Source organism: Oncorhynchus nerka, linkage group LG13 (genome assembly GCF_034236695.1).
Source record: "Oncorhynchus nerka isolate Pitt River linkage group LG13, Oner_Uvic_2.0, whole genome shotgun sequence".
Lineage (NCBI taxonomy): Eukaryota > Metazoa > Chordata > Actinopteri > Salmoniformes > Salmonidae > Oncorhynchus > Oncorhynchus nerka.
In genome coordinates this window covers 75,125,102-75,150,328 of record NC_088408.1, presented here as the reverse complement: position 1 = coordinate 75,150,328, position 25,227 = coordinate 75,125,102, and the positions used below count along the sequence as shown (strand labels likewise).

At 45.8% G+C, this 25,227-nt stretch overlaps 1 protein-coding gene across 3 annotated transcripts in view; it reads left to right on the top strand.

Annotated features, from left to right (window-relative positions):
• The window catches only part of LOC115140144 (transforming acidic coiled-coil-containing protein 1), a 30,893-nt gene extending 7,884 nt beyond the window's left edge, over window positions 1-23,009 (top strand). Inside the window, exons 1-14 of one of the 3 annotated variants that reach the window (XM_029678285.2) lie at window positions 5,035-5,817; window positions 8,958-9,049; window positions 12,034-12,442; window positions 12,749-12,784; window positions 13,528-13,588; window positions 14,993-15,077; window positions 15,795-15,847; window positions 18,894-19,031; window positions 19,197-19,273; window positions 19,421-19,464; window positions 19,580-19,740; window positions 19,853-19,959; window positions 20,086-20,206; window positions 21,312-23,009. In XM_029678285.2, the coding sequence (XP_029534145.2) occupies window positions 5,702-5,817; window positions 8,958-9,049; window positions 12,034-12,442; window positions 12,749-12,784; window positions 13,528-13,588; window positions 14,993-15,077; window positions 15,795-15,847; window positions 18,894-19,031; window positions 19,197-19,273; window positions 19,421-19,464; window positions 19,580-19,740; window positions 19,853-19,959; window positions 20,086-20,206; window positions 21,312-21,380 (1,569 nt within the window). In that variant the 5' untranslated portion in view covers window positions 5,035-5,701 and the 3' untranslated portion in view covers window positions 21,381-23,009. Of the gene's footprint in view, window positions 1-5,034; window positions 5,818-8,957; window positions 9,050-12,033; window positions 12,443-12,748; window positions 12,785-13,527; window positions 13,589-14,992; window positions 15,078-15,794; window positions 15,848-18,893; window positions 19,032-19,196; window positions 19,274-19,420; window positions 19,465-19,579; window positions 19,741-19,852; window positions 19,960-20,085; window positions 20,207-21,311 lie in introns of those variants that run through there. The other 2 variants (XM_029678287.2, XM_029678286.2) reach the window with 2 other exon arrangements.
• The last annotated feature ends 2,218 nt before the right edge of the window (window positions 23,010-25,227 follow it).

Here is a 25,227-nt window from a genome sequence, read left to right as displayed (position 1 = left end):
GAAGTCTCAGTGTGTTCCAGACTGCATGGGTTCTAGACTAGAGTATGGCTATATGTCTGTGGCTCCGCCAGGGTTCCATGTGTGCTGGTCTATTTCTGGATGCAAGGAAAGGAGTTACGTAAGACCTGACTATTCTTTCTTTCACTCTGTCTTCTCTTCATCTCCTTCTCTTTCCTTTCCTCTGCACATTTTCCTGCCTGTGAGTCAAGGCACTGTCAACCTCTGCTCTGTCAGACCTAACTGTGTTTGTGTGTGCATGCGTACGTGTGCTTGTGTTTAAAGTGGACTGTTTATCCCACATGTAGACTGGGTGTAGCCTTGTGAAACCAGCCTGAGCTCGCAATAGCTCACATTCTGAAACAAAACTTGTGTCTGCTTGACCAGGCTAGTGTGAGTGGACCCTGGTCTATACAGATGTAGAGAGAGGGTGTTGACATGGTGATAAGGGATGTGAAGGCTGTGATAAAAACGGTTGAATAGCTCCCCCAACAGGTCTGTCCTGCCTGCCACAGACAGCAGACAATAGAGAGGGGAGGGAAAGCTATGCCAGGCATTCCTGATACACATGACAAAAAGTCCTACCAAAATATACAGAATACGCGGTACCCACCCTCGCGCTCTCTTCTGCCCTTCCTCTCTCTTTCTCAAAGGTCTACAGTGGGGTTTGGTCTGAGAGAGGTTGAGACGGAGAAGGTGTCAGAGGGAGAGAGGGTACCCTCTGTGTGTCTTTGTGGGTTCTCCATCTTGCTGATCACGTCTGAGCAGAAGAGAGCAGAGTAAAGACATGAAATTGGAGATAAAAGAGAAGCTGTCAACTGTTTCCTCTATCCATCCCTCGCTCTGCTCTTCCACAGTAGAAAATGGTTATTAGATTAGTCATGGTTGATGTTTCTCATACAACACATCTCATTTGGCTTGGACTAGTTTGTGCGTGTGCGTATGTTTGTGTGTACAGTGGGGCAAAAAAATATTTAGTCAGCCACCAATTGTGCAAGTTCTCCCACTTAAAAAGATGAGAGAGGCCTGTAATTTGCATCATAGGTACACTTCAATTATGACAGACAAAATGAGAAGAAAAAAAAATCCAGAAAATCACATTGTAGGATTTTTAATGAATTTATTTGCAAATTATGGTGGAAAATAAGTATTTGGTCAATAACAAAAGTTTATCTCAATACTTTGTTATATACCCTTTGTTGGCAATGACAGAGGTCAAACGTTTTCTGTAAGTCTTCACAAGGTTTTCACACACTGTTGTGGTATTTTGGCCCATTCCTCCATGCAGATCTCCTCTAGAGCAGTGATGTTTTGTGGCTGTTGCTGGGCAACACGGACTTTCAACTCGCTCCAAAGATTTTCTATGGGGTTGAGATCTGGAGACTGGCTAGGCCACTCCAGGACCTTGAAATGCTTCTTACGAAGCCACTCCTTTGTTGCCCGGGCGGTGTGTTTGGGATCATTGTCATGCTGAAAGACCCAGCCACATTTCATCTTCAATGCCCTTGCTGATGGAAGGAGGTTTTCACTCAAAATCTCACGATACATGGCCCCATTAATTCTTTCCTTTACACGGATCAGTCGTCCTGGTCCCTTTGCAGAAAAACAGCCCCAAAGCATGATATTTCCACCCCCATGCTTCACAGTAGGTATGGTGTTCTTTGGATGCAACTCAGCATTCTTTGTCCTCCAAACACAACGGGTTGAGTTTTTACCAAAAAGTTATATTTTGGTTTCATCTGACCATATGACATTCTCCCAATCTTCTTCTGGTTCATCCAAATGCTCTCTAGCAAACTTCAGACGGGCCTGGACATGTACTGGCTTAAGCAGGGGGACACGTCTGGCACTGCAGGATTTGAGTCCCTGGCGGCGTAGTGTGTTACTGATGGTAGGCTTTGTTACTTTGGTCCCAGCTCTCTGCAGGTCATTCACTAGGTCCCCCCGTGTGGTTCTGGGATTTTTGCTCACCGTTCTTGTGATCATTTTGACCCCACGGGGTGAGATCTTGCGTGGAGCCCCAGATCAAGGAAGATTATCAGTGGTCTTGTATGTCTTCCATTTCCTAATAATTGCTCCCACAGTTGATTTCTTCAAACCAAGCTGCTTACCTATTGCAGATTCAGTCTTCCCAGCCTGGTGCAGGTCTACAATTTTCTTTCTGGTGTCCTTTGACAGCTCTTTGGTCTTGGCCATAGTGGAGTTTGGAGTGTGACTGTTTGAGGTTGTGGACAGGTGTCTTTTATACTGATAACAAGTTCAAACAGGTGCCATTAATACAGGTAACGAGTGGAGGACAGAGGAGCCTCTTAAAGAAGAAGTTACAGGTCTGTGAGAGCCAGAAATCTTGCTTGTTTGTAGGTGACCAAATACTTATTTTCCACCATAATTTGCAAATAAATTCATTAAAAATCCTACAATGTGATTTTCTGGATTTTTTTTTCTGATTTTGTCTGTCATAGAAGTGTACCTATGATGAAAATTACAGGCCTCTCTCATCTTTTTAAGTGGGAGAACTTGCACAATTGGTGGCTGACTAAATACTTTTTTGCCCCACTGTATGTGTTTCAGTGATTGGGATGGTTGTTAGTCAGATTTTTGTCACGACATGTGGTACTCAGTGCTGTGTGTCAGTGTGAGTGTGTCTGTGTGTGCGCATTTTGTGAGTTATGTAAGACATCATGAGCACCCTTCAGGCTTGTGGGTGTATATATTCATGTGTGTGTGCATGTGTGGTTCATGTTGTGTGTGTGTGTCTGCAGAGATGGGAAAGAGAGAGTTTCCATATGGTTGACAAACCACTATAGAGAGAACAGGTCTGGAGGGTTGTAAGGATGGTTGTTGTCTATTCATGAGAGGAACTAAATGTTTTAGTTGGATTTGTTTTGATGTGACAGATGTAGTAAACTGTAATGATGAGGATAGAAGAGTCAGTGGAACAAATACAGCAGTAGCAAACTGAATGTTGTTAATGTTATAGAGATAGATTGATCTATCTATCTATCTATCTATCTATCTACAGTTGAAGTCGGAAGTTTACATACACTTAGGTTGGAGTCATTAGAACTCATTTTTCAACCATACCACAAATTTCTTGCTAAGTCGGTTAGGACATCTACTTTGTGCATGACAAAAATCATTTTCCCAACAATTGTTTACAGAGAGATTATTTCACTTATAATTCACTGTATCACAATTCCAGTGGCTCAAATGTTTACATACACTAAGTTGACTGTGCCTTTAAACAGCTTGGAAAATTCCAGAAAATGACGTCATGGCTTTAGAAGCTTCTGATAGGCTAATTGACATGATTTGAGTCACTTGGAGGTGTACCTGTGGATGTATTTCAAGGCCTACCTTCACTCAGTGCCTCTTTGCTTGACATCATGGGAAAATCAAAAGAAATCAGCTAAAGAAAAATTGTAGTCCTCCACAAGTCTGGTTCATCCTTGGGAGCAATTTCCAAATGCCTGAAGGTACCACGCTTATCTGTACAAACAATAGTATGCAAGTATAAACACCATGGGACCACTCAGCTGTCATACCGCTCAGGAAGGAGACGCGTTCTGTCTCCTAGAGATGAACATACTTTGGTGCGAAATGTGCAAATCAATCCCAGAACAACAGCAAAGGACCTTGTGAAGATGCTGGAGGAAACAGGTACAAAAGTATCTATATCCACAGTAAAACAAGTCCTATATCGACATAACCTGAAAGGCCGCTCAGCAAGGAAGAAGCCACTGCTCCAAAACCGCCATAAAAAAGCCAGACTATGGTTTGCAACTGCACATGGGGACAAAGATCGTACTATTTGGAGAAATGTCCTCTGGTCTGATGAAACAAAAATAGAACTGTTTGGCCATAATGACCATCGTTATGTTTGGAGGAAAAAGGGGGAGGCTTGCAAGCCGAAGACCCCCATCCCAACCGTGAAGCACGGAGGTGGCAGCATCATGTTGTGGGGGTGCTTTGCTGCGGGAGGGACTGGTGCACTTCACAAAATAGATGGCAGCATGAGGAATTGAAAATTATATGGATATATTGAAGCAACATCTCAAGATATCACTCAGGAAGTTAAAGCTTGTTCGCAAATGGGTCTCCAAATGGACAATGACCCCAAGCATACTTCCAAAGTTGTGGCAAAATGGCAACAAAGTCAAGGTATTGAAGAGGCCATAACAAAGCCCTGACCTCAATCTTATAGAAAATGTGTCGGTAGAACTGAAAAAGCATGTGCGTGCAAGGAGGCTTACAAACCTGAGTCCGTTACAGGAGCTCTGTCAGGAGGAATAGGCCAACGTTCACCTAACTTATTGTGGGAAGCTTGTGGAAGGCTACCCGAAACGTTTGACCCAAGTTAAACAATTTAAAGGCAATGCTACCAAATACTAATTGAGTGTATGTAAACTTCTGACCCACTGGGAATGTGATTTAAGAAATAATAGCTGAAATAAATAATTCTCTCTACTATTATTCTGACATTTCACATACTTAAAATAAAGCGGTGATCCTAACTGACCTAAAACAGAGATTTTTACTAGGATTAAATGTCAGGAATTGTGAAAAACTGAGTTTAAATGTATTTGGCTAAAGTGTATGTAAACTTCCGACATCAACTCTATCTATCTAACTCTCTATCTATATTGTGTCTGGTCAGGTCTGACAGAAACATGTGTACTACCTGTCGTCCTAGCTGTGTTAGGTGTCTTCCTCTCTCCTCCTCCTCCTCCTCTCCCTTCTTCCTCCCTCTCTTTCCCACTCCTTGGGACACTAGGGATCTACCACTCTGTGTAAACAGTCAGCTGACTCTTAAAAATCCAACGGCTCTTTTGAAACAGGAAACTTGCTCCCTTCCTTCTCTAACCCCCTTCCTTTACCCTCCCTCTCTTCTCCCTCCTCTCACAACATGCCTCTCTCCATTTCACAATAGAACAGCCTGAGAGAGATGGGGGAAGGGGTGGAGGGCTAGGCAAACTCTCTTTGGGTGGGAGTGAGAGCAGACGAGGGAGGGTGCGGGGAGAGGAAAGAGGAGGGAGCAGTCTGGCAGCCAGCTGATCGCTGGTCTAGCATTCAGAGTTGGAGCGGAGGATAGAGAGAGGCAGAGAGAAACCGAGAGAGGCAGAGGAAGAAGAGAAGAGGCTACTGATGCTACATTAATCTGTAATCTGACAGAGAGTCAGAAACCAACAGCGTCATCACAGAACTGTCAGCCTCTGTCACAGTTTGTTCCGGAAATCAACAATGTAAAAGAGCAGGCTGGGAAACTAGAGCAAGAGGAGGAAGTGAAGAGAGAAGAGAGAAACGAGAGATGCCATAAAACCAACATCCTCTCAAAGAGAAAGAACACACACAACAGCTCAAAGAGAGAGCTAGACAGAAGGAGAAGAGAGAGAGGTAAACATACTCTGTGGTGAGTCACTCCTCCTCCCCCTCTGCTTTTCCTTTCCGCTCCTCTCCTCTGGTGTGTTGATGCTGATGCACAGAGGAGCAGCAGAACTAAGAAAAGAGTCCGATCCAGAACACTAGCTGAAGACGAGAACTGGACGCTGTGTGGGAGTAGCAGAACCGACAATGGAACTGTAGAACCATCAGGTTACCAGAACTAGAACCAGGAGTATCATCAGAGCCAGAGCGGTGGAACCGTACCCAAAGGGTTGTGTACTGTATAAAGGAGTGGTAGTGGACCTGGTGTGTCTCAATAAAGATGTCCTGGGGGTCTCTGCTGTCTCCGGTCCAGTGGGCCAAATGGACCTGGTCAGCTGTACGGGGAGGAGGGGAGGAGGAGGACGGAGGGCCCAGAACCAAGGATGAAGGCGGAAAGTAAGTAGGCTACAGGTGTGTATGTGTGTGTGTGTGATGCCTGTCTGGCACACGTGCGAGGGAGAGGAGAGACATTGTGTGTGTACACGTGCAGAGAGATTATCAACAGACTGAAGTAACCTGTCCGGATGACTGGGGGAATTTTCTGTTATTATTCATACAGACAGAGAGAGAGAGAAAGAGAGGAGGGAGAGGGCAGAAACCTAGAGGGAATGAGAGAGAGGCAGAAACCTAGAGGGAAGGAGAGAGAGACAGAACCCTAGAGGGAAGGAGAGGGAGGCAGAAACCTAGAGGGAAGGAGAGAGAGACATAAACCTAGAGGGAAGGAGAGGCAGAAACCTAGAGGGAAGGAGAGGGAGGCAGAAACCTAGAGGGAAGGAGAGAGAGACAGAAACCTAGAGGGAAGGAGAGGCAGAAACCTAGAGGGAAGGAGAGGGAGGCAGAAACCTAGAGGGAAGGAGAGAGAGACAGAAACCTAGAGGGAAGGAGAGGCAGAAACCTAGAGGGAAGGAGAGGGAGGCAGAAACCTAGAGGGAAGGAGAGAGAGACAGAAACCTAGAGGGAAGGAGAGAGAGACAGAAACCTAGAGGGAAGGAGAGAGAGACAGAAACCTAGAGGGAAGGAGAGAGAGACAGAAACCTAGAGGGAAGGAGAGAGAGACAGAAACCTAGAGGGAAGGAGAGAGAGACAGAAACCTAGAGGGAAGGAGAGAGAAACAGAAACCTAGAGGGAAGGAGAGAGAGACAGAAACCTAGAGGGAAGGAGAGGCAGAAACCTAGAGGGAAGGAGAGAGAGACAGAAACCTAGAGGGAAGGAGAGAGAGACAGAAACCTAGAGGGAAGGAGAGGCAGAAACCTAGAGGGAAGGAGAGGGAGGCAGAAACCTAGAGGGAAGGAGAGAGAGACAGAAACCTAGAGGGAAGGAGAGGCAGAAACCTAGAGGGAAGGAGAGAGAGACAGAAACCTAGAGGGAAGGAGAGAGAGACAGAAACCTAGAGGGAAGGAAAGGCAGAAACCTAGAGGGAAGGAGAGGCAGAAACCTAGAGGGAAGGAGAGAGAGAGAGAAACCTAGAGGGAAGGAGAGGCAGAAACCTAGAGGGAAGGAGAGGGAGGCAGAAACCTAGAGGGAAGGAGAGAGAGACAGAAACCTAGAGGGAAGGAGAGGCAGAAACCTAGAGGGAAGGAGAGGCAGAAACCTAGAGGGAAGGAGAGAGAGACAGAAACCTAGAGGGAAGGAGAGGCAGAAACCTAGAGGGAAGGAGAGAGAGACAGAACCTAGAGGGAAGGAGAGGCAGAAACCTAGAGGGAAGGAGAGGCAGAAACCTAGAGGGAAGGAGAGAGAGACAGAAACCTAGAGGGAAGGAGAGGCAGAAACCTAGAGGGAGAGAGGCAGTAAAAGACAGAGAGAAAGAGTCAGAAAGAGAAAGAGGGAGATGTGATGTGATGTTGTTTTGACGTGGTCTCTTGTTCTTTGCTGCCGCTCTGCGTAACCGTGATTAGATCATGTTGTCATGTCTAAAAGCAGGTGACCACTCATACAGACAGCCCCTCCTTCCTTCTGGTAAAACTGTTTTTGTAGGTACTGTAGCTCTGTTTGCTTTCTTATGGGACAACAAATAATCTGTCTGCTTTCATAATATGTCTGTCTGTGAGAGAGGGCCAGGAGGAGAGGGTTGGTGGAAGGTTAGGGAAGGTTGGAGGAGGGTTGGGGGAAGGGAGGTTGAGCTTTCTAAAGATGTGGGATTTTTTTGTGCCAGTTTCTAGTTTCCAAGTAACTGTCCAAGATCGCAGTGTAGAGGCCATCGCTGGGACTGATTGTCTGGGCCTGCTTTGTGTGTGTGTTTTTTAAGGATTACCTCTGTGTGGTTTAGATGTGATGTGTGTGATATATAGAGAGAGAGGGAGGGAGGGCTGACTGTCTGTGTTTCAGGAGCCTGTGTCTTTGTTCCCCTGAGCTGTTTTTCATTAGTGTGTGGACGGTCTGATGTGCATTTAAGTGCCTGGGAAAACACACACACACACCCGTCTCTGGGTCCCAGACACCAGGCCCAGACTTATTTCCAAGCTGTGTGTGTGTGGACGTGTTTAACTATTCTTGTGGGGACCAGATGTCCCCACAAGAATAGTAAACAGACTGGGGACTGGGGACATTTTGTTGGTCCCCACAAGGTCAAATGCTGTTCCTATGGGGTTTAGGAGTAAGGTTAGAATTAGTGTTAGGGTTCGAATTAGGTTTAGGGTTAGGAGCTAGGGTTAGTGTTAGGGTTAGGTTTTTGGGTTAGGGTTAGAGTACAGGTTATAAGGTTAGGGTTAGGGTCAGGGGGTTAGGGAAAATAGGACTTTGAATGGGGACTGAATTGTGTGTGCCGACAAGGTTAGCTATACAAGACTCTGTGTGTGTGTTTGTGTGTGTGTGAGAGTGAAAGAGACCGAGAGAGAGAAAGTGGAAGAGAGCGAGAGACTGCGACACAGTCTGTCCTTGTGTATTGAGGACACGTTGGCAGGATGAGGAGGAGGCTAGTGGAAGCAGGTGGCCAGGCAGGGTTCATCTCCCTTCCTCCCTCTTTCCCTTTCCTCCCCCTTTACTTATCTTACTGTGACACTCCTTATAAGCTCCATTGGCGGGCTGTTGAAGGAGCCATACAGAGCAGCAGGTGGTACACTAACATGACAGGATATGACATCATAGAGAAGGTATGACCTCACTCCACCAGACATCCTGAAACTTCCAAGGAAATAGATCAGAGTGTACTGACCTGTAATCTCTCTCTCTCTCCCTCTCTCTCTCTCTCTCTCTCTCTCTCTCTCTCGCTGTCTCTCTCGCTGTCTCTCTCTCTATCTCTCTCTCTTGCTGTCTCTCTCTCTCGCTGTCTCTCTCTCGCTGTCTCTCTCTCGCTCTCTCTCTCGCTGTCTCTCTCTCTCTCTCTCTCTCGCTGTCTCTCTCTCTCGCTGTCTATCTCGCTGTCTCTCTCTCTCGCTGTCTCTCTCTCTCCCTGTCTCTCTCTCTCTCTCTCTCTCTCTCTCTCTCTCTCTGTCTCTCTCTCTCTCTCTCGCTGTCTCTCTCGCTGTCTCTCTCGCTGTCTCTCTCTCTCTCGCTGTCTCTCTCTCTCGCTGTCTCTCTCTCTCACTGTCTCTCTCTAGTTCAGATTCAGAAGGGAACTTTGAGACACCAGTGGCGGAGTCTCCAGGTCTGCAGAAGGACCTGACCCAGCTGGATAACTCTGCCGACAAAGGTGAGACTCCATCCTCAGCTCACTACCTATGTATCAGTTAAACCCTTATCCTGCTCAGAGGGAAAAAATTGACAGATGGCCGCTGGTCATAAGCTAGTCTATTATTGCTCAGTAATGCCACAGAGACCAATAAAGACAACTATTTTTTTGGTCAGTGCCAACAACATAAACGAGAGTGCCCCTCTAACAAACACACACACACACACACACACACACACACACACACACACACACACACACACACACACACACACACACACACACACACACACACACACACACACACACACACACCAAACCTACAGCACACACGGGTCATATGAAACAGATCATGTGTTGTTGACCATTGTGGAGTTTGTAGACATAATGTTATCCTATTAAAATGAACTGCTCTGTGGCGTCTTGGACCAGATTAGTTGATTTTGTTTTGGATTCATTATTCTGTATCTAGACACAATGCAATCAGAAGATGGCATTCTATGATCCAAATGTACTACATCTCTGTCTCTGTAGACAATAACAACCCCTCCTCTTATAGAACAGCAGCCAATCACATGCTGCTTGTGTATATTTGGGTTAGTGCCCTAAATAAAACATTCACTGAGAGACAATTCAGTCTGGTAGAATAATCACAGTCTACTTGACTACGTCACCTCAGGGAGCAATCTACACGGTAACAACAACACTAGATGTCTGATGTCTGCCCACATGAAAAAATAGTATACTATGGTTGAATACAATAGTATTCACTGTAGTGTTTTTGTGGACTTTACTGTAATATGCTGTACTATTTACAGTTTACTATAGTAGAAGTACTGCAGTAAGAAAAATAATAGTATATACTATAGTAATTACAGTAGTGTTTTTGCAGACTGTAGTATTTACTACAGTATACTACAACATTATATAGTAAGTACTACACATGATCGAGGCATACTACAGTGTGTAGTATAGTATTCTACAGTATACTACAGTTTACTATAGAATTCTATATTAAGTACTCTCTCTCCCTCTCATCAATGTGGTACCCTGTTAAAGACTAGTAGATCTTTTTTAAATGTCCCACGTTGGGCTGGATGTGTCAGTATGTAGTTCATACATGCATAATCTATGAGCAGGATTACTACTAGCAAGATGCACACACTGCAGAGCGAGAGAGAGAAAGCAATGGCGTGGTGCACATGTCTGCATTTATGTGGCGTAGTACGCCATTTTTGTGGGCCACTTTTGTCTCAAGAGCCAAACTTCTGGCTAAAAAGATGACAAAAGTACCGGAGAATCTCTTTAAAATGTTTAGAAGCTGGTGTAGGCTACAGTGTGAGGCCTGTTCTAAAGGGCAGGGGTGAGGTTGTCCTGTTCTACTCCCAGATAATTCTGGTGAGTTAGGGTTAAGGAACGTTTCTTCGTTCTGACAGAGCATACATTTGGGATTGTCATAATGACTCTGTATTACACATCCACAGAGGACAGTTTAACTGTGACATGTTATTGATATCTCTGAGAAAGGACAATTGAAAGATGATCTGACACACCCTATCTCTCTGAGAAAGAGAGAGCAATATCACAAGGGTGTGTGTCTGTGTGTCTGTGTGTCTGTGTGTGTTGGTGTGCGTGCGTGTGTGGATGGCTGTGTAGTCTCATTGTTCTGTGTTCCTGAAATCTGCTGGATTTCTCTGTAACAGCGAGATCACTGTACAGCAGTATGAGTCTGCAACCCTGATGCGCACGCACACACACACGTAATAACCTAAGGACACTGACTTGTGTCTGTAGAGCTGCATGTATCCCAATGTTAATGAGACATGCAGGACATAGTGGCAGGACTGCTCAGCGATGCCTTCTCTCTGGAGCCTAACCCCTCAAATGTGGTTGACAGGGGCCTGGGCTAGAGCCCCTCTCAGCCCAGACTGGAAAGTTAATGCATGTTAGCAGCATTGCAGGTCCCATGTCCTAAACACAACAGGGTCCTGGGCTGAACATGTACTCAAACCATGACTGTATTACTGTGTGTGTGTGTGTGTGTGTGTGTGTGTGTGTGCGTTTGTGTTTGTGTGTGTGTGTGTGTGTGTGTGTGTGTGTGTGTGTGTGTGTGTGTGTGTGTGTGTGTGTGTGTGTGTGTGTGTGTGTGTGTGTGTGTGTGTGTGTGTGTGTGTGTGTGTGCGTGTGTGTGTGTATCAGTGTTTGCTTTTGACGAGGTGTTTGTTGACACAGGGATCATTGTAAGGTACCATTCTTAGCATTCTAGAAGTGAGGAGCCATTGTGAGTGTTCTAACAGGAAGTGAGAGGATATTCAAACATACCTCAGTCCATACATGCTTTTAAATAGCCATGAACTGAGGCGGTGGAGCTGCAGTGGTCTGAGTCACTGTAGGGTTTAAAATGTCACCCTATATAGTGCACTATGTAGGGAATAGGGTGTCATTTGGTATACATACACCCAATGCCCCATCCTATTCCAGAGATGTTTTCCACCCTGCGCACTGGGGACTGAGGAGCACTCCCACACATTTTATGAATGTGTTTTACAGCAAGACTTTAAATGCAGAGATGTTTCTGAGAATGGGAGAGTGCCCCACAGTCACATCTAATAGTGATTACACAGGAAGCTCTTACAGCCCAGGGTCACTGTGTCCTTGGTGGAGAGAACGCTGGCAGGAAATCTGTAGCACATTAAGGGAGAGAGACTAACACACACATAGACACATAGAGATGCACGCACGCACGCACACAAAAGAGAGAAGAGGACAAACGTCTTGCAGATTTACCGCTTGGAGAGAGAGGGAATAGGCTTTAGAGAAAAGATAAGCTATAGAGGGATTGGTGAAGAGAGTGTGAGAGAGAGATGTACACTTTCTGTAGTATATTATCTGAAATAAGATACAGAGAAATCTAAAAATTAAATCCCTGAAAAACCTTTTGAAGAAAGGTTGCTGTCTTGCTTGTCTCCAGCGTGAGATACTGACTCTGCCTCTCCTCTCTGCAGCCCTCACCAGAGATGACGGACAGCTGACGCCCCGTGCCTTCCTGGACAGGAACTCCAATCAGGATGTTTATCCCGCCTCCCTCCAGGAAGTCCAGGATGCCCTGAACAACCTCAATAGCCCCTCCCCCTCCCAGAGCAGAGCAGGTTTGGACCAGAACCTAAACCTGATGTTTACCTCCAGACCTGGAGAAGATGGTCTCTCCCCGTCCCCTCTGCCTCAGCCCCGCGCCCTACGTCCCCCCTCGCTCCCCGTCCACAACCCCCCCGTCCCCGCTGAGTTTGAGGATCTTGCTCCTATGACCTCTGACCCCAATGGCAACATCAACTCTCACCCCAACAGCCTGACTTCTGAAATGGACAGACCAGAGGACTCAGACAGACAGTCACCTAGGAAGAGCACAGGCATCACGTGAGTAACACTCTTATAAGACATCTTATCTTACAGTATCTTGTGTTGCCTATCATTCAGTCCTAACATCCTCCCCTTCTGGTTTAAGGAACCAAACTAACCATCCTGGCTCTACCAGTACAGTTCCCTGCCTGACCACTTAGCATAAAATCACATGATCTTATCTCTCCCTTCCTCAACCAATCTTCTCCCCTCCCCTCCCCTCCCCTCCGCTCCGCTCCGCTCCGCTCTCCCCCCCACCCCCTCTCCTGTCTCCCCCATACTCTGTCCTGACCTGTCTCTGAGTCTCTTTCTGTGTGGCATCAGGACCGCTGAGCAGGTCCGTTTCCTCTGTATGACGCTGTAAGTACTGTTTACTGTATGTCTCTGTAGGCCCTCCACTAGGCCTCAACCATTTCCCCAGACTCTTTGTCTCCCCCTGCCCAGTTGAGCTACCTCTCCCCCTGCCTGTTCCTCTCCCTGCCCCCCATGCATGTTCTCCTACACCACAATCCTACAGAGAGCAGCCCTGGTCCGCACTCTCTACTGCAGTCTCAGGTTGTCGCAGTCATCAGCTTCTCCCAGGCGGGGCTAGTCAATTACATCATCTACCTGACCTCAATACCGAGAAAAGGAGAGAGGTGACCTCATAATACCCAACAGCAATTTCACAGATACTCTCTGTATGAGCATAGTCATGCTCTGTGCAGTGGTTTGGTGACCCTGCTCTTATTCTATTAGGCAACAGCCTGTCATCTGCTTTCTGCTGCAATTGAGCAGTTTAGCAGCAGACGCACAGAGCAACGCAACAGAGAGAGCACAGAATGAGGGCTGATTTCAAAGCCTGCTTTCTCTTGTATTTCCTCTGCTTTTATCCTACTGTACTCTCTCTCTCTATGCTCAGTACATTGATTCAGTCTCACACAGTCTCATATCACAGGAATCCTATACCTTTAGGTCTAGCTGCTTCCCCTGACACACACACACACACACACACACACACACACACACACACACACACACACGGTCGGTGGGTTGGCTACGATCTGGGTAGGGTTAGCGTTAGAATTGGTCTCAGTAGCTCTGACCTCAGTGCTTGTCTTCAGGAACTCCTGTAAAGTGAAGAAGCTGGACAACCAGACTCCATTACAGAACACCTGCGGACAGGTAAGGGTTCATGTTCTTTACCAACTCCTCAAACAGGAAATGCTTCACTTGCCTCCTTTACTCATAAAGACAGCAAACTTTATTTACGTTTAAAATAATGTTTTTCAAATAAATGTGTGTATATTGCTGTCCTTGGCTATCATTGTATTACATATGCATGCGTGTGTGTGTGTGTGCGTGTGTGTGTGTGTGTGTGTGTGTGTGTGTAATGTAGTGTTATAGTGTTTTCCACTCTGGTGCAATTTCTCTGTGTATCTGACCGTGACCCTGGTTAACCTGGGCATTCCTCTCTGAAAGACTGAGCAAGTTCCATCAGTATACATCAGCCCTGTCCTCTACTCTACCTCAGCCCTCAGTATACATCAGCCCTGTCCTCTACTCTACCTCAGCCCTCAGTATACCTCAGCCCTGTCCTCTACTCTACCTCAGCCCTCAGTATACCTCAGCCCTGTCCTCAACTCTACCTCAGCCCTCAGTATACATCAGCCCTGTCCCCTACTCTACCTCAGCCATCAGTATACATCAGCCCTGTCCTCTACTCTACCTCAGCCCTCAGTATACCTCAGCCCTGTCCTCTACTCTACCTCAGCCCTCAGTATACATCAGCCCTGTCCTCTACTCTACCTCAGCCCTCAGTATACCTCAGCCCTGTCCTCAACTCTACCTCAGCCCTCAGTATACCTCAGCCCTGTCCTCTACTCTACCTCAGCCCTCAGTATACATCAGCCCTGTCCTCTACTCTACCTCAGCCCTCAGTATACATCAGCCCTGTCCTCTACTCTACCTCAGCCCTCAGTATACATCAGCCCTGTCCTCTACTCTACCTCAGCCCTCAGTATACCTCAGCCCTGTCCTCTACTCTACCTCAGCCATCAGTATACATCAGCCCTGTCCTCTACTCTACCTCAGCCCTCAGTATACATCAGCCCTGTCCTCTACTCTACCTCAGCCCTCAGTATACCTCAGCCCTGTCCTCTACTCTACCTCAGCCATCAGTATACATCAGCCCTGTCCTCTACTCTACCTCAGCCCTCAGTATACATCAGCCCTGTCCTCTACTCTACCTCAGCCCTCAGTATACATCAGCCCTGTCCTCTACTCTACCTCAGCCCTCAGTATACATCAGCCCTGTCCTCTACTCTACCTCAGCCCTCAGTATACATCAGCCCTGTCCTCTACTCTACCTCAGCCCTCAGTATACATCAGCCCCGTCCTCTACTCTACCTCAGCCGTCAGTATACCTCAGCCCTGTCCTCTACTCTACCTCAGCCCTCAGTATACATCAGCCCCGTCCTCTACTCTACCTTAGCCCTCAGTATACATCAGCCCTGCTCTGGCACAGCACCAGGGAGCAAAGGGAGACGGCCCCATTAAACAGATTAAAATGTCCCTGTCTGTCTGTAGGAGAACGACCACGGCGAGGGCCACGCCACAGATGAGGAGAAGCTAGCCAGCACAGCAGGAGTCAGAGCAGACAGAGATCACAACGGTGAGTGGGGGTTGAGGGGATCAGACACTCCCAAACATCAGTGTCTGTGTGAACTCATGTGTTGGTTCATCAATGTCACAGGGAAGGTCATGGTTGTCTTTCATAGAGCCCCGTAGGAACAGCTATCAATTAGTAACTCATTGTCAACATCCACAAAAGCTTCATTGGATCCAAGGAATCTGTATGAGTGTTCCTAAGTTCCTGTGCTCTGATCTGGGCTCCCTCCCCTCCCTCAGCGCAACCACTAGTGTAGGCTATATGAGTCATGTAGCTTGCTGTTATGTATGACTGGTGGGTCTGTGTGCTTATGAGCCCAACAGCAGAACCCCAGCAGTGTGACAGGAAGTAGACAGACTGTACCAGATCAATAGTCCCTCAGGCTGCATGTAACACACTTCTACTGTAGCTCGGTTCTGTTGAGCTGAGTTTACCTTATTGTTTGTTCTAATCTGCTCTGCTCTGTTCAGTTCTTCTCTGTCTAGTCTGGGGAGATGTATACAGTATATTCTGTCTGTCAACTCACAGGTTTATTATGAGACAGAATTGTGTCATCATTCCCTCTGTGCTGCAGGCATACACTGCCCCCTTCTGGTCAGGCAGCAGCAGTAGCACATGGAGCTCCCAGTGACTGGAGTCAGAATAGAATAGTTCCTTATGAGAATACAGTGTGGGATATTTCACACAGATATTTTTGTGACATTTCATTTTCTCTCCCAGGGACAGAACTGAGAGTGTCAGGCAGATCAGAGGAGTCAGACTGCTGTTCTATGGTGAGTACCACAAAATGCCTTGTTAACAGTAACATTTAGCCCACAAGAAAGCTTGGCCCACTTCAGAGACCAAGGATCTAGTGAGGGTTCCATCAAAATCATGTGATCTCCCTGGTGACTACTAGATGGAGACATTAGTGAGCCAGAAGTTTAGAATGCTGTCCTCAGAACACATTATGTCACTGTAGTTAGGAGGGTTAGTTAATTACTTAATCACCATCCCATCTAGCTGATCTTGGCCCATCATTATTATCATCATGTTTATAGTAGATGTAGTGGATTAGAGCTGTGTTGACAGTGATGTTGAGGAGCTAGTGCTATTGTACCTGGTTGCTGGGATGGTGATGGTGACTGGCTTCATTGGTCTACCCACCCGGTGCCTAACAGTGCTCTGTTGCCCACTATAGTACAGTACAGTACCATGGTAGCTTCACTCCCACACTGTACATGAACTGACCACGAGCTCCTCAGCCTGTCATCATCTCCAGCTCATCAGGTGATAGAGGGATTGAGATTACCAGACCCATAGGATTAGTATATGACTGAGTTATAATCCAGGGAAGGACAACAGGAGGGTGAGGGTTGAGGGGTAGGGCGAGAGAAAGAGATGAAGTAACCACTCTTAACTCTGCCACTGAGGAACAAGACCTCAAATTCAAACTACCATCTCCCTGTCAAGCTGTGTTTAGACAGGCAGCCCAATTCAGTTTTTTTCTTCACTAATTGACTAATCAGATGAGCTCTGAAAAATATCTGATGTGATTGGTCAAAGGACCAATTAGTGGAAAAACGATCAAAATTGGGCTGCCTGTGTAAACAGCCTCAGAGCTCCTGTGCATCAGGCTGATGAAGGCAGGGCCAATACAGAGATGTCTTTGTGCGGCTCTGAAGGAGATGAGAATATCACCACAACCCTCCAATAAACACTATATTGCATTGTACTATAATCACTTTATTATTGAGTGAAACACGCAGATGGAAAGGACCTATAAACAGTTTGAACCTGCCACACACCACACTGACATTGTGACTAAATCAGGATTAGGGTCACGTTAATCTAACATATTCTTATTTACAATGACGGCCTACCAAAAGGCAAAAGGCCTTCTGTGGGGACAGGGCTGGGATTAAAAATTAAAAATATATAAATATAGGACAAAACACACATCACGACGAGACAACACAACACTACATAAAGAGAGACCTAAGACAACAACACAGCATGGTAGCAACACAACATGGTAGCAGCACAAAACATGGTACAAACGTTATTGAGCACCGACAACAGCACAAAGGGGAATAAGGTAGAGACAACAATGCATCACACAAAGCAGCCACAACTGTCAGTAAGAGTGTCCATGATTGAATCTATGAATGAAGAGATAAAACTGTCCAGTTTGAGTGTTTGTTGCAGCTCGTTCCAGTCGCGAGCTGCAGCGAACTGAAAAGACAAGCGACCCAGGGATGTGTGTGCTTTGGGGACATTCAACAGAATGTGACTGGCAGAATGGGTGTTGTATGTGGAGGATGAAGGTTTCAGTATATATCTCAGATGGGGGGGAGTGAGGCCTAAGAGGATTTTTATAAATAAGCATCAACCAGTGAGTCTTGCGACAGGTATACAGAGATGACCAGTTTACAGAGGAGTATAGAGTGCAGTGATGTGTCCTATAAGGAGCATTGGTGGAAAATTGATGGCCGAATGGTAAAGAACATCTAGCCTCTTGAGAGCACCCTTACCTGCTGATCTATAGATTATGTCTCCGTAATCTAGCATGGGTAGGATTGTCATCTGAATCAGGGTTAGTTTGGCAGCTGGGGTGAAAGAGGAGCGATTACAATAGAGAAAACCAAGTCTAGATTTAACTTTAGCCTGCAGCATTGATATGTGCTGAGAGAAGGACAGTGTACTGTCTGGCCATACTCCCAAGTACTTGTATGAGGTGACTACCTCAAGCTCTAAACCCTCGGAGGTAGTAATCACACCTGTGGGGACAGGGGCATTCTTCTTACCAAACCACATTACTTTTGTTTTTGAAGGTGTTCAGAACAAGGTTAAGGAAAGAGAAAGCTTGTTGGACACTAAGAAAGATTTGTTGTAGAGCATTTAACACAAAATCCAGGGAGGGGCCAGCTGAGTATAAGACTGTATCATCTGCATATACAGAAGTCGGAAGATTACATACACCTTAGCCAAATACATCTAAACTCAGTTTTTCACAATTCCTTACATTTAATCCTATTAAAAAAATCATTGTCTTAGGTCAGTTAGGATCACCACTTTATTTTAAGAATGTGAAATGTCAGAATAATAGTAGAGAGAATCATTTGTTTCAGCTTTTAATTCTTTCATCACATTCCCAGTGGGTCAGAAGTTTACATACACTCAATTAGTATTTGGTAGCATTGCCTTTAAATTGTTTAACTTGGGTCAAACTTTTGGGTAGCCTTCCACAAGCTTTTTCAGTTCTGCCCACACATTTTCTATAAGATTGAGGTCAGGGCTTTGTGATGGCCACTCCAATACCTTGACTTTGTTGTCCTTATGCCATTTTGCCACAACTTTGGAAGTATGCTTGGGGTCATTGTCCAATTGGAAGACCTATTTGCGACCAAGCTTTAACTTCCTGACTGATATCTTGAGATGTTGCTTGAATATATCCACATAATTTTCAATCCCTCATGATGCCATCTATTTTGTGAAGTGCACCAGTCCCTCCTGCAGCAAAGCACCCCAACAACATGATGCTGCCACCCCCGTGCTTCACGGTTGGGATGGTGTTCTTCGGCTTGCAAGCCTCCCCCTTTTTCCACCAGACATAACAATGGTCATTATGGCCAAATAATTCAATTTTTGTTTCATCAGACCAGAGGACATTTCTCCATATAGTACGATCTTTGTCCCCATACCAAATTTGTGGTATGGTTGAAAAACTAATTTTAATGACTCCAACCTAAGTGTATGTAAACTTCCGACTTCAACTCTAAATTGATGAGAGCGCCTCCTACTGCCCGAGCTATGTTGTTGACACCTATGTTTCTGCAGTATGAGGACACCTGCCAGCTGAAGAACGCCAAGCTGGGAGGAAGTGACACGGAGAAGAAGACAGGAAGTGAGGTTCTAGACTCGATTTGCATCAGCGAGGCAGAGAAGACGACTGTTCTCACTCTCATCAGAGGGGAGGTAAGTTAAACAACAGACCACACATGCATGCACGTGTACACACACACACACACACACACACACACACACACACACACACACACACACACACACACACACACACACACACACACACACACACACACACACACAGGGTAACATAGTAATAACTGTCTCCTGTGCCAGATCATCACTAAGGAGATGGAGGCCAATGACTGGAGGAGGAAGTATGAGGACAGCAGACAGGAAGTCATGGAGATGAGGTACTGTAGGCCAATTCACATGTACCATTCTGTTACCATTCACCTCAACTATACTGTGAGGTTAGTAATGACGTGATGTGTGCTGAGCAGTGAACAGACTGATTTTTAGCTAATCAAGATTCATAAGTAATCATTCCTCTCTCACAGAAAGATAGTGGCAGAGTATGAGAAGACCATCGCCCAGATGATTGGTGAGTGGCTTAGGTCAACCAAACCTCTTCAAAAATTCCTCTACATAAATGTAGTGGTGGCCTTGATGCACAGAATCATAAAATTACCTGTCTGTGTGACCTCTCTCTCTGTCAGAGGACGAACAGCGCAACACCATGAGCTCCCAGAAGTCTTTGCAGGCTGTAAGCATGGAGAAGGAGTCGGCCCTAACAGACCTGAACTCAGTAGAGCGCTCGCTGTCCGGTATGTTCCGCCGCTACGAGAACATGAAGAGCACCCTGGACGGCTTTAAGAAGGTTAGGGGTCAGAGTTCAGGGATCAAGAATAGTCTGACCTTACTACGATTAGTCTTTGAGCTCATATATTAGTTATGTGTAACATTGTGGTTCTACTATTATGTGCATGTAGAATGAGGAGGTGTTGAAGAAGTGTGCTCAGGAGTATCTGGCCAGAGTCAAGCAGGAGGAGCAGAGATACCAGACGCTCAAACTCCATGCCGAGGAGAAACTAGACAAGTATGATTAGACACACACACACACACACACACACACACACACACACACACACACAGACACACAGACACACAGACACACACACAGAGGAGTCTATCAGTAACTACGAACCCCTACTATTCCCTTCAGGGCTAATGAGGACATAGCCCAGGTACGCAGCAAGGCCAGCTCTGAGAGTGTTGCTCTGACCGCCAGCCTGAGGAAGGAGCAGATGAGGGTAGAGTCTCTGGAGAAAGCTCTGCAGCAAAAGGTAAGGGCTAACATTACCTAGCTACATGCTAACGCCCACTGCTAGGACTAGAGCAGAAGGTAGCACACAACCATAGAGATAGTTAGAGGATGCAACACTGTATCTGTACCATTATGGCGTATGTTAGAGCATGGGCAGCTCCATTGAGGCCATCTCCATTTCGAAGTAGTCAATGTTCTTCTTCTACTTCTATGAGTTGGTAAACAAACAGAAAGGGAGCATACTGCCACCTGAAGTGTGTTTGAACAGGTATAAAGCTAATGTTGGTGATTTACTGCCACATGCAGTAATGGAATGTTTGCTCACGAGTATAATTCATTGGCTGGTCCCTTCTGATGAACTGGATGGAATTATGTGATCCTTCCTTAACCCCAGTGGTGTAAAGTACTGAAGTAAAAATACTTGAAAGTACTACTTAAGTAGTTTTTTTGGGTATCTGTACTTTACTATTCATATTTTTTACAACTTTTACTTCACTGCATTCCTAAAGAAAATTGTGTACTTTTTGTACTCGTTACGTTTTGAATGGACAAGAAAATTGCCTAATTCACACACTTATCAAGAGAACATACCTGGTCATACCCTACTGCCTCTGATCTGGCAGACTCACTAAACACAACACTTAGACATAATTTACAAACGAAGCATGTATTTAGTGAGTCTGCCAGATCAGAGGCAGTAGGGTATGACCAGGTATGTTCTCTTGATAAGTGTGTGAATTAGGCAATTTTCTTGTCCATTCAAAACGTAACGAGTACAAAAAGTACACAATTTTCTTTAGGAATGCAGTTAGACATAATTTATGCCATCTGGTTTGCTTGATATAAGGAATTTGAAATTATTTATACTTTTGATACTTAAGTATATTTTAGCAATTACATTTACTTTTGTGACTTTTAATTTCACTTTTACTAAAACTGCCTTTTGGGCACGAGAGTCCCCTGTCTCTACACACACAACCCTAACGCTACATGCTAATGCTAACCCTGCAACAAAAGGTAATGACCAACACTTTTTGCTGACTAGGTGACCTAAACAGGAAAAACTCCAGGCCTAAGTCCTGAGTCACCAGTCTCCCTGACAAGGGTCTTCTGTCTATTCACAGACCGAGGAGATCGAGGAGCTCACCAAGATCTGTGATGAGCTCATCGCAAAGATGGGCAGAACAGACTGAGAGAGATTCCATACTTCCGAATCGACCAATCTTGACCCTCCAAGCCAACCCTGCCTACAACATATAGTGTATTCCTGTGCATGCCTCCAGCCAATGAGCAGCTAGCTCTATTTCCCCACAGGGCGCCTGCACCTAGTGCTGCTGTACTGGTCAAATGTCATACCATAACCCATTTCTCTTAGTCAACATTAGTGCAGTATTTGGAGAATAGGGTGTAATTTGAGCCTGTGTTATGTACATGTGGACTCACCTTTTTGGCTTGGTCATTATTTACCACGCAAGACCCCACACCCGTTTGTCTTTCTGGACTGTAACATAAACACAATATAATGTGCTGTCTTGGCATTGCATAGGTTTGTGCTTATTTAACTTAGGATAACATTTTGTTAAGCATTTATTAATATATTATACACATAAACCCCACACTTACAAAACACCCTGGCTGAAATGTACTGTACATATGGTACTGTACATATGGTACTGTACAAATGGTATTTATTCTGAACACTAGGAGACTAGGGCAGGACCAGGTAGACATTCTCTAGGCTCCAGGACAGTCAGGGGTCAGGGGTGAGCTATGCTTGACCCCTTTGTATAACTGCACTATTATAGGGAGGGGGGATGTGGGAGTAGGTTCAGGGTTAGGATGCACTACTATAGATAGGGGTGGGGTGGGGGGTTGTCCTGGGAAAAATAAAGCTTTTCTCCTGTCTGTATATGAGGTGTTGTGTTAGCAGAGGAAGAGGAGCTGTACAGTGACTGTGTATTCTGTACGACTTCAGCACAACTGCACAGGGGAGGGTTTCCCACTGTCCTCAGCTGTACCTGGTTAGTCTCTTTCTCAGGCCAGAGGGGTGGAGCAGAGTGTAGTACACTCAGTAAGTGGAAATCTGGATATGGTGAAGTTAATACAAAGACTATATATTTGTATATGCACAAACAAATACCGTAAACTGGGAGAGTGTTTGATTTGGTTTTTCAAAATCCAAAATTGTTTAAAATCTCCTGTGGCCGTGGATACCTGTAGTATTTGGGTATGAAACGTTACGGCATGGATGTAGGGAGAATTGTTCAGGGATTATGTGAGCTCCCATGAGCCCTGCTCAAAGGTAGAGCACTATATAGGGAATAGGGTGCCATTTGGGATGGAATCACTGTGTTTCACTGCAGCACCTAGTTAGTGGCATAGAAAGTTCCAGTGTGTTTCTCATATTCACTGTTCACTGCTTCACTGTTCTCAGCTAACCTGGTTCTGTTAAATACTCTTCCACAGTGGAGAGTTTCACACCAGCTCACAGTACTAGTTCCCCCTCCGCCACACTGCACTGTGGATGACGTAGTTAAACAATATAACACGCATGCATGCAGTGAAACACCACGTAGACATACATACATGTGCCAGTGTCTATAATACACATCTTTGTGCCATACTGAAGTTGTAGCTTCATTGAAAGTTTCTTTAGATAATATTGTTTTTAACGGTTTGTACATCACCAATGATCCCTTTTTGCATTGTCATTAATATTTGTAAAGTGAATAAGAAGCATTCAGCTGTACTGACTTTTACTGTACAGACTATGTTGACTAATATGTGCAGTGTGTGTGCTGAGTAAACATGACTAGTAATAAGGGAGTGTGTTCTCATGGCTTCTGTGTTCTCATGGCTTTCTCTGTTCACAGCTACACAGGTTGGGTCTGATTTAACAGCTACACAGGTTGGGTCTGATATCACAGCTACACAGGTTGGATCTGACATCACAGCTACACAGGTTGGATCTGACATCACAGCTACACAGGTTGGGTCTGATATCACAGCTACACAGGTTGGGTCTGATATCACAGCTACACAGGTTGGGTCTGATATCACAGCTACACAGGTTGGGTCTGATATCACAGCTACACAGGTTGGGTCTGATATCACAGCTACACAGGTTGGGTCTGACATCACAGCTACACAGGTTGGGTCTGACATCACAGCTACACAGGTTGGGTCTGACATCACAGCTACACAGGTTGGGTCTGACATCAAAGGGTGGGTCTGACATCACAGCTACACAGGTTGGGTCTGACATCACAGCTACACAGGTTGGGTCTGACATCACAGCTACACAGGTTGGATCTGACATCACAGCTACACAGGTTGGGTCTGATATCACAGCTACACAGGTTGGATCTGACATCACAGCTACACAGGTTGGGTCTGATATCACAGCTACACAGGTTGGATCTGACATCACAGCTACACAGGTTGGGTCTGACATCACAGCTACACAGGTTGGGTCTGACATCACAGCTACACAGGTTGGGTCTGACATCAAAGGGTGGGTCTGACATCACAGCTACACAGGTTGGGTCTGACATCACAGCTACACAGGTTGGGTCTGACATCACAGCTACACAGGTTGGGTCTGACATCAAAGGGTGGGTCTGACATCACAGCTACACAGGTTGGGTCTGATATCACAGCTACACAGGTTGGGTCTGACATCACAGCTACACAGGTTGGGTCTGACATCACAGCTACACAGGTTGGGTCTGATATCACAGCTACACAGGTTGGATCTGACATCATAGCTACACAGGTTGGGTCTGATATCACAGCTACACAGGTTGGGTCTGACATCACAGCTACACAGGTTGGGTCTGACATCACAGCTACACAGGTTGGGTCTGACATCACAGCTACACAGGTTGGGTCTGACATCAAAGGGTGGGTCTGACATCACAGCTACACAGGTTGGGTCTGACATCACAGCTACACAGGTTGGGTCTGACATCACAGCTACACAGGTTGGGTCTGACATCAAAGGGTGGGTCTGACATCACAGCTACACAGGTTGGGTCTGACATCACAGCTACACAGGTTGGATCTGACATAACAGCTACACAGGTTGGGTCTGACATCACAGCTACACAGGTTGGATCTGACATAACAGCTACACAGGTTGGGTCTGACATCACAGGTTGGGTCTGACATCACAGCTACATAGCACACTCACAATCTCTGACTTTACTGAATGTTCAGTTTCTGCCATCTTCTCTCTGCCAGAGTGAACTGTAACCTTGCCCTGGGCTAGCAGCTGAACAGGGAACAGTGTTCAGCTGACACAGCACTAATGACCTCTAACACACTCACAGAAACACACACATTGCTAAATGGATGTTACGAGGCTCTGACCTTGAGTTAGAGGGCAACTGCATGCGAGTGACATATTTTTGAAGCTGAATTTCCTTGTAGTTGGTGAGAACGGTTTGTGACAACCCAGTGTGGTTCTACTATTTCACTGATCACTTAGCCAACACAGGATGTGTGTGCTGCCCACCAAGGTGTGTGTGTGTGTGTGTGTGTGTGTGTGTGTGTGTGTGTGTGTGTGTGTGTGTGTGTGTGTTTATTTGAGTGAGTGAGTACAGTACAAACACCGGCACTGAGAGTTTACCTGACCCTGTCAAAACTACTCTGGGTAAGTCCACACATGAATAGAGGGCGCTGGGTGTGCAGGGTTGATAGGGATTAGGGCTAAGATGTTAATGCCCCAAGACACCCCTTCTCTTTTCTCTCCTGTGTATTTACCTGTTCTCTGCTCCCACTACTGCACTGGACTCCCAAACGTATACTGACACACACACCGTCCATCCAGCACTATGAAGACTGTCCTGGCTCTGCTGATGTTGGTATGCCTGGCCTGCCACAGTAAGTCTCTGTACATGTAGCTGGCAGTCTCTCTACATTTAGCTGGCAGAGTTATTTACTCAACTAGAGGGGGACCTTCTAGGGGTTTCAGGGGTTTCTAAGAGTTTATAAGGGGTTAAACGATGGGTCTGAATCTAGTCTACTGGGTAGTGATAA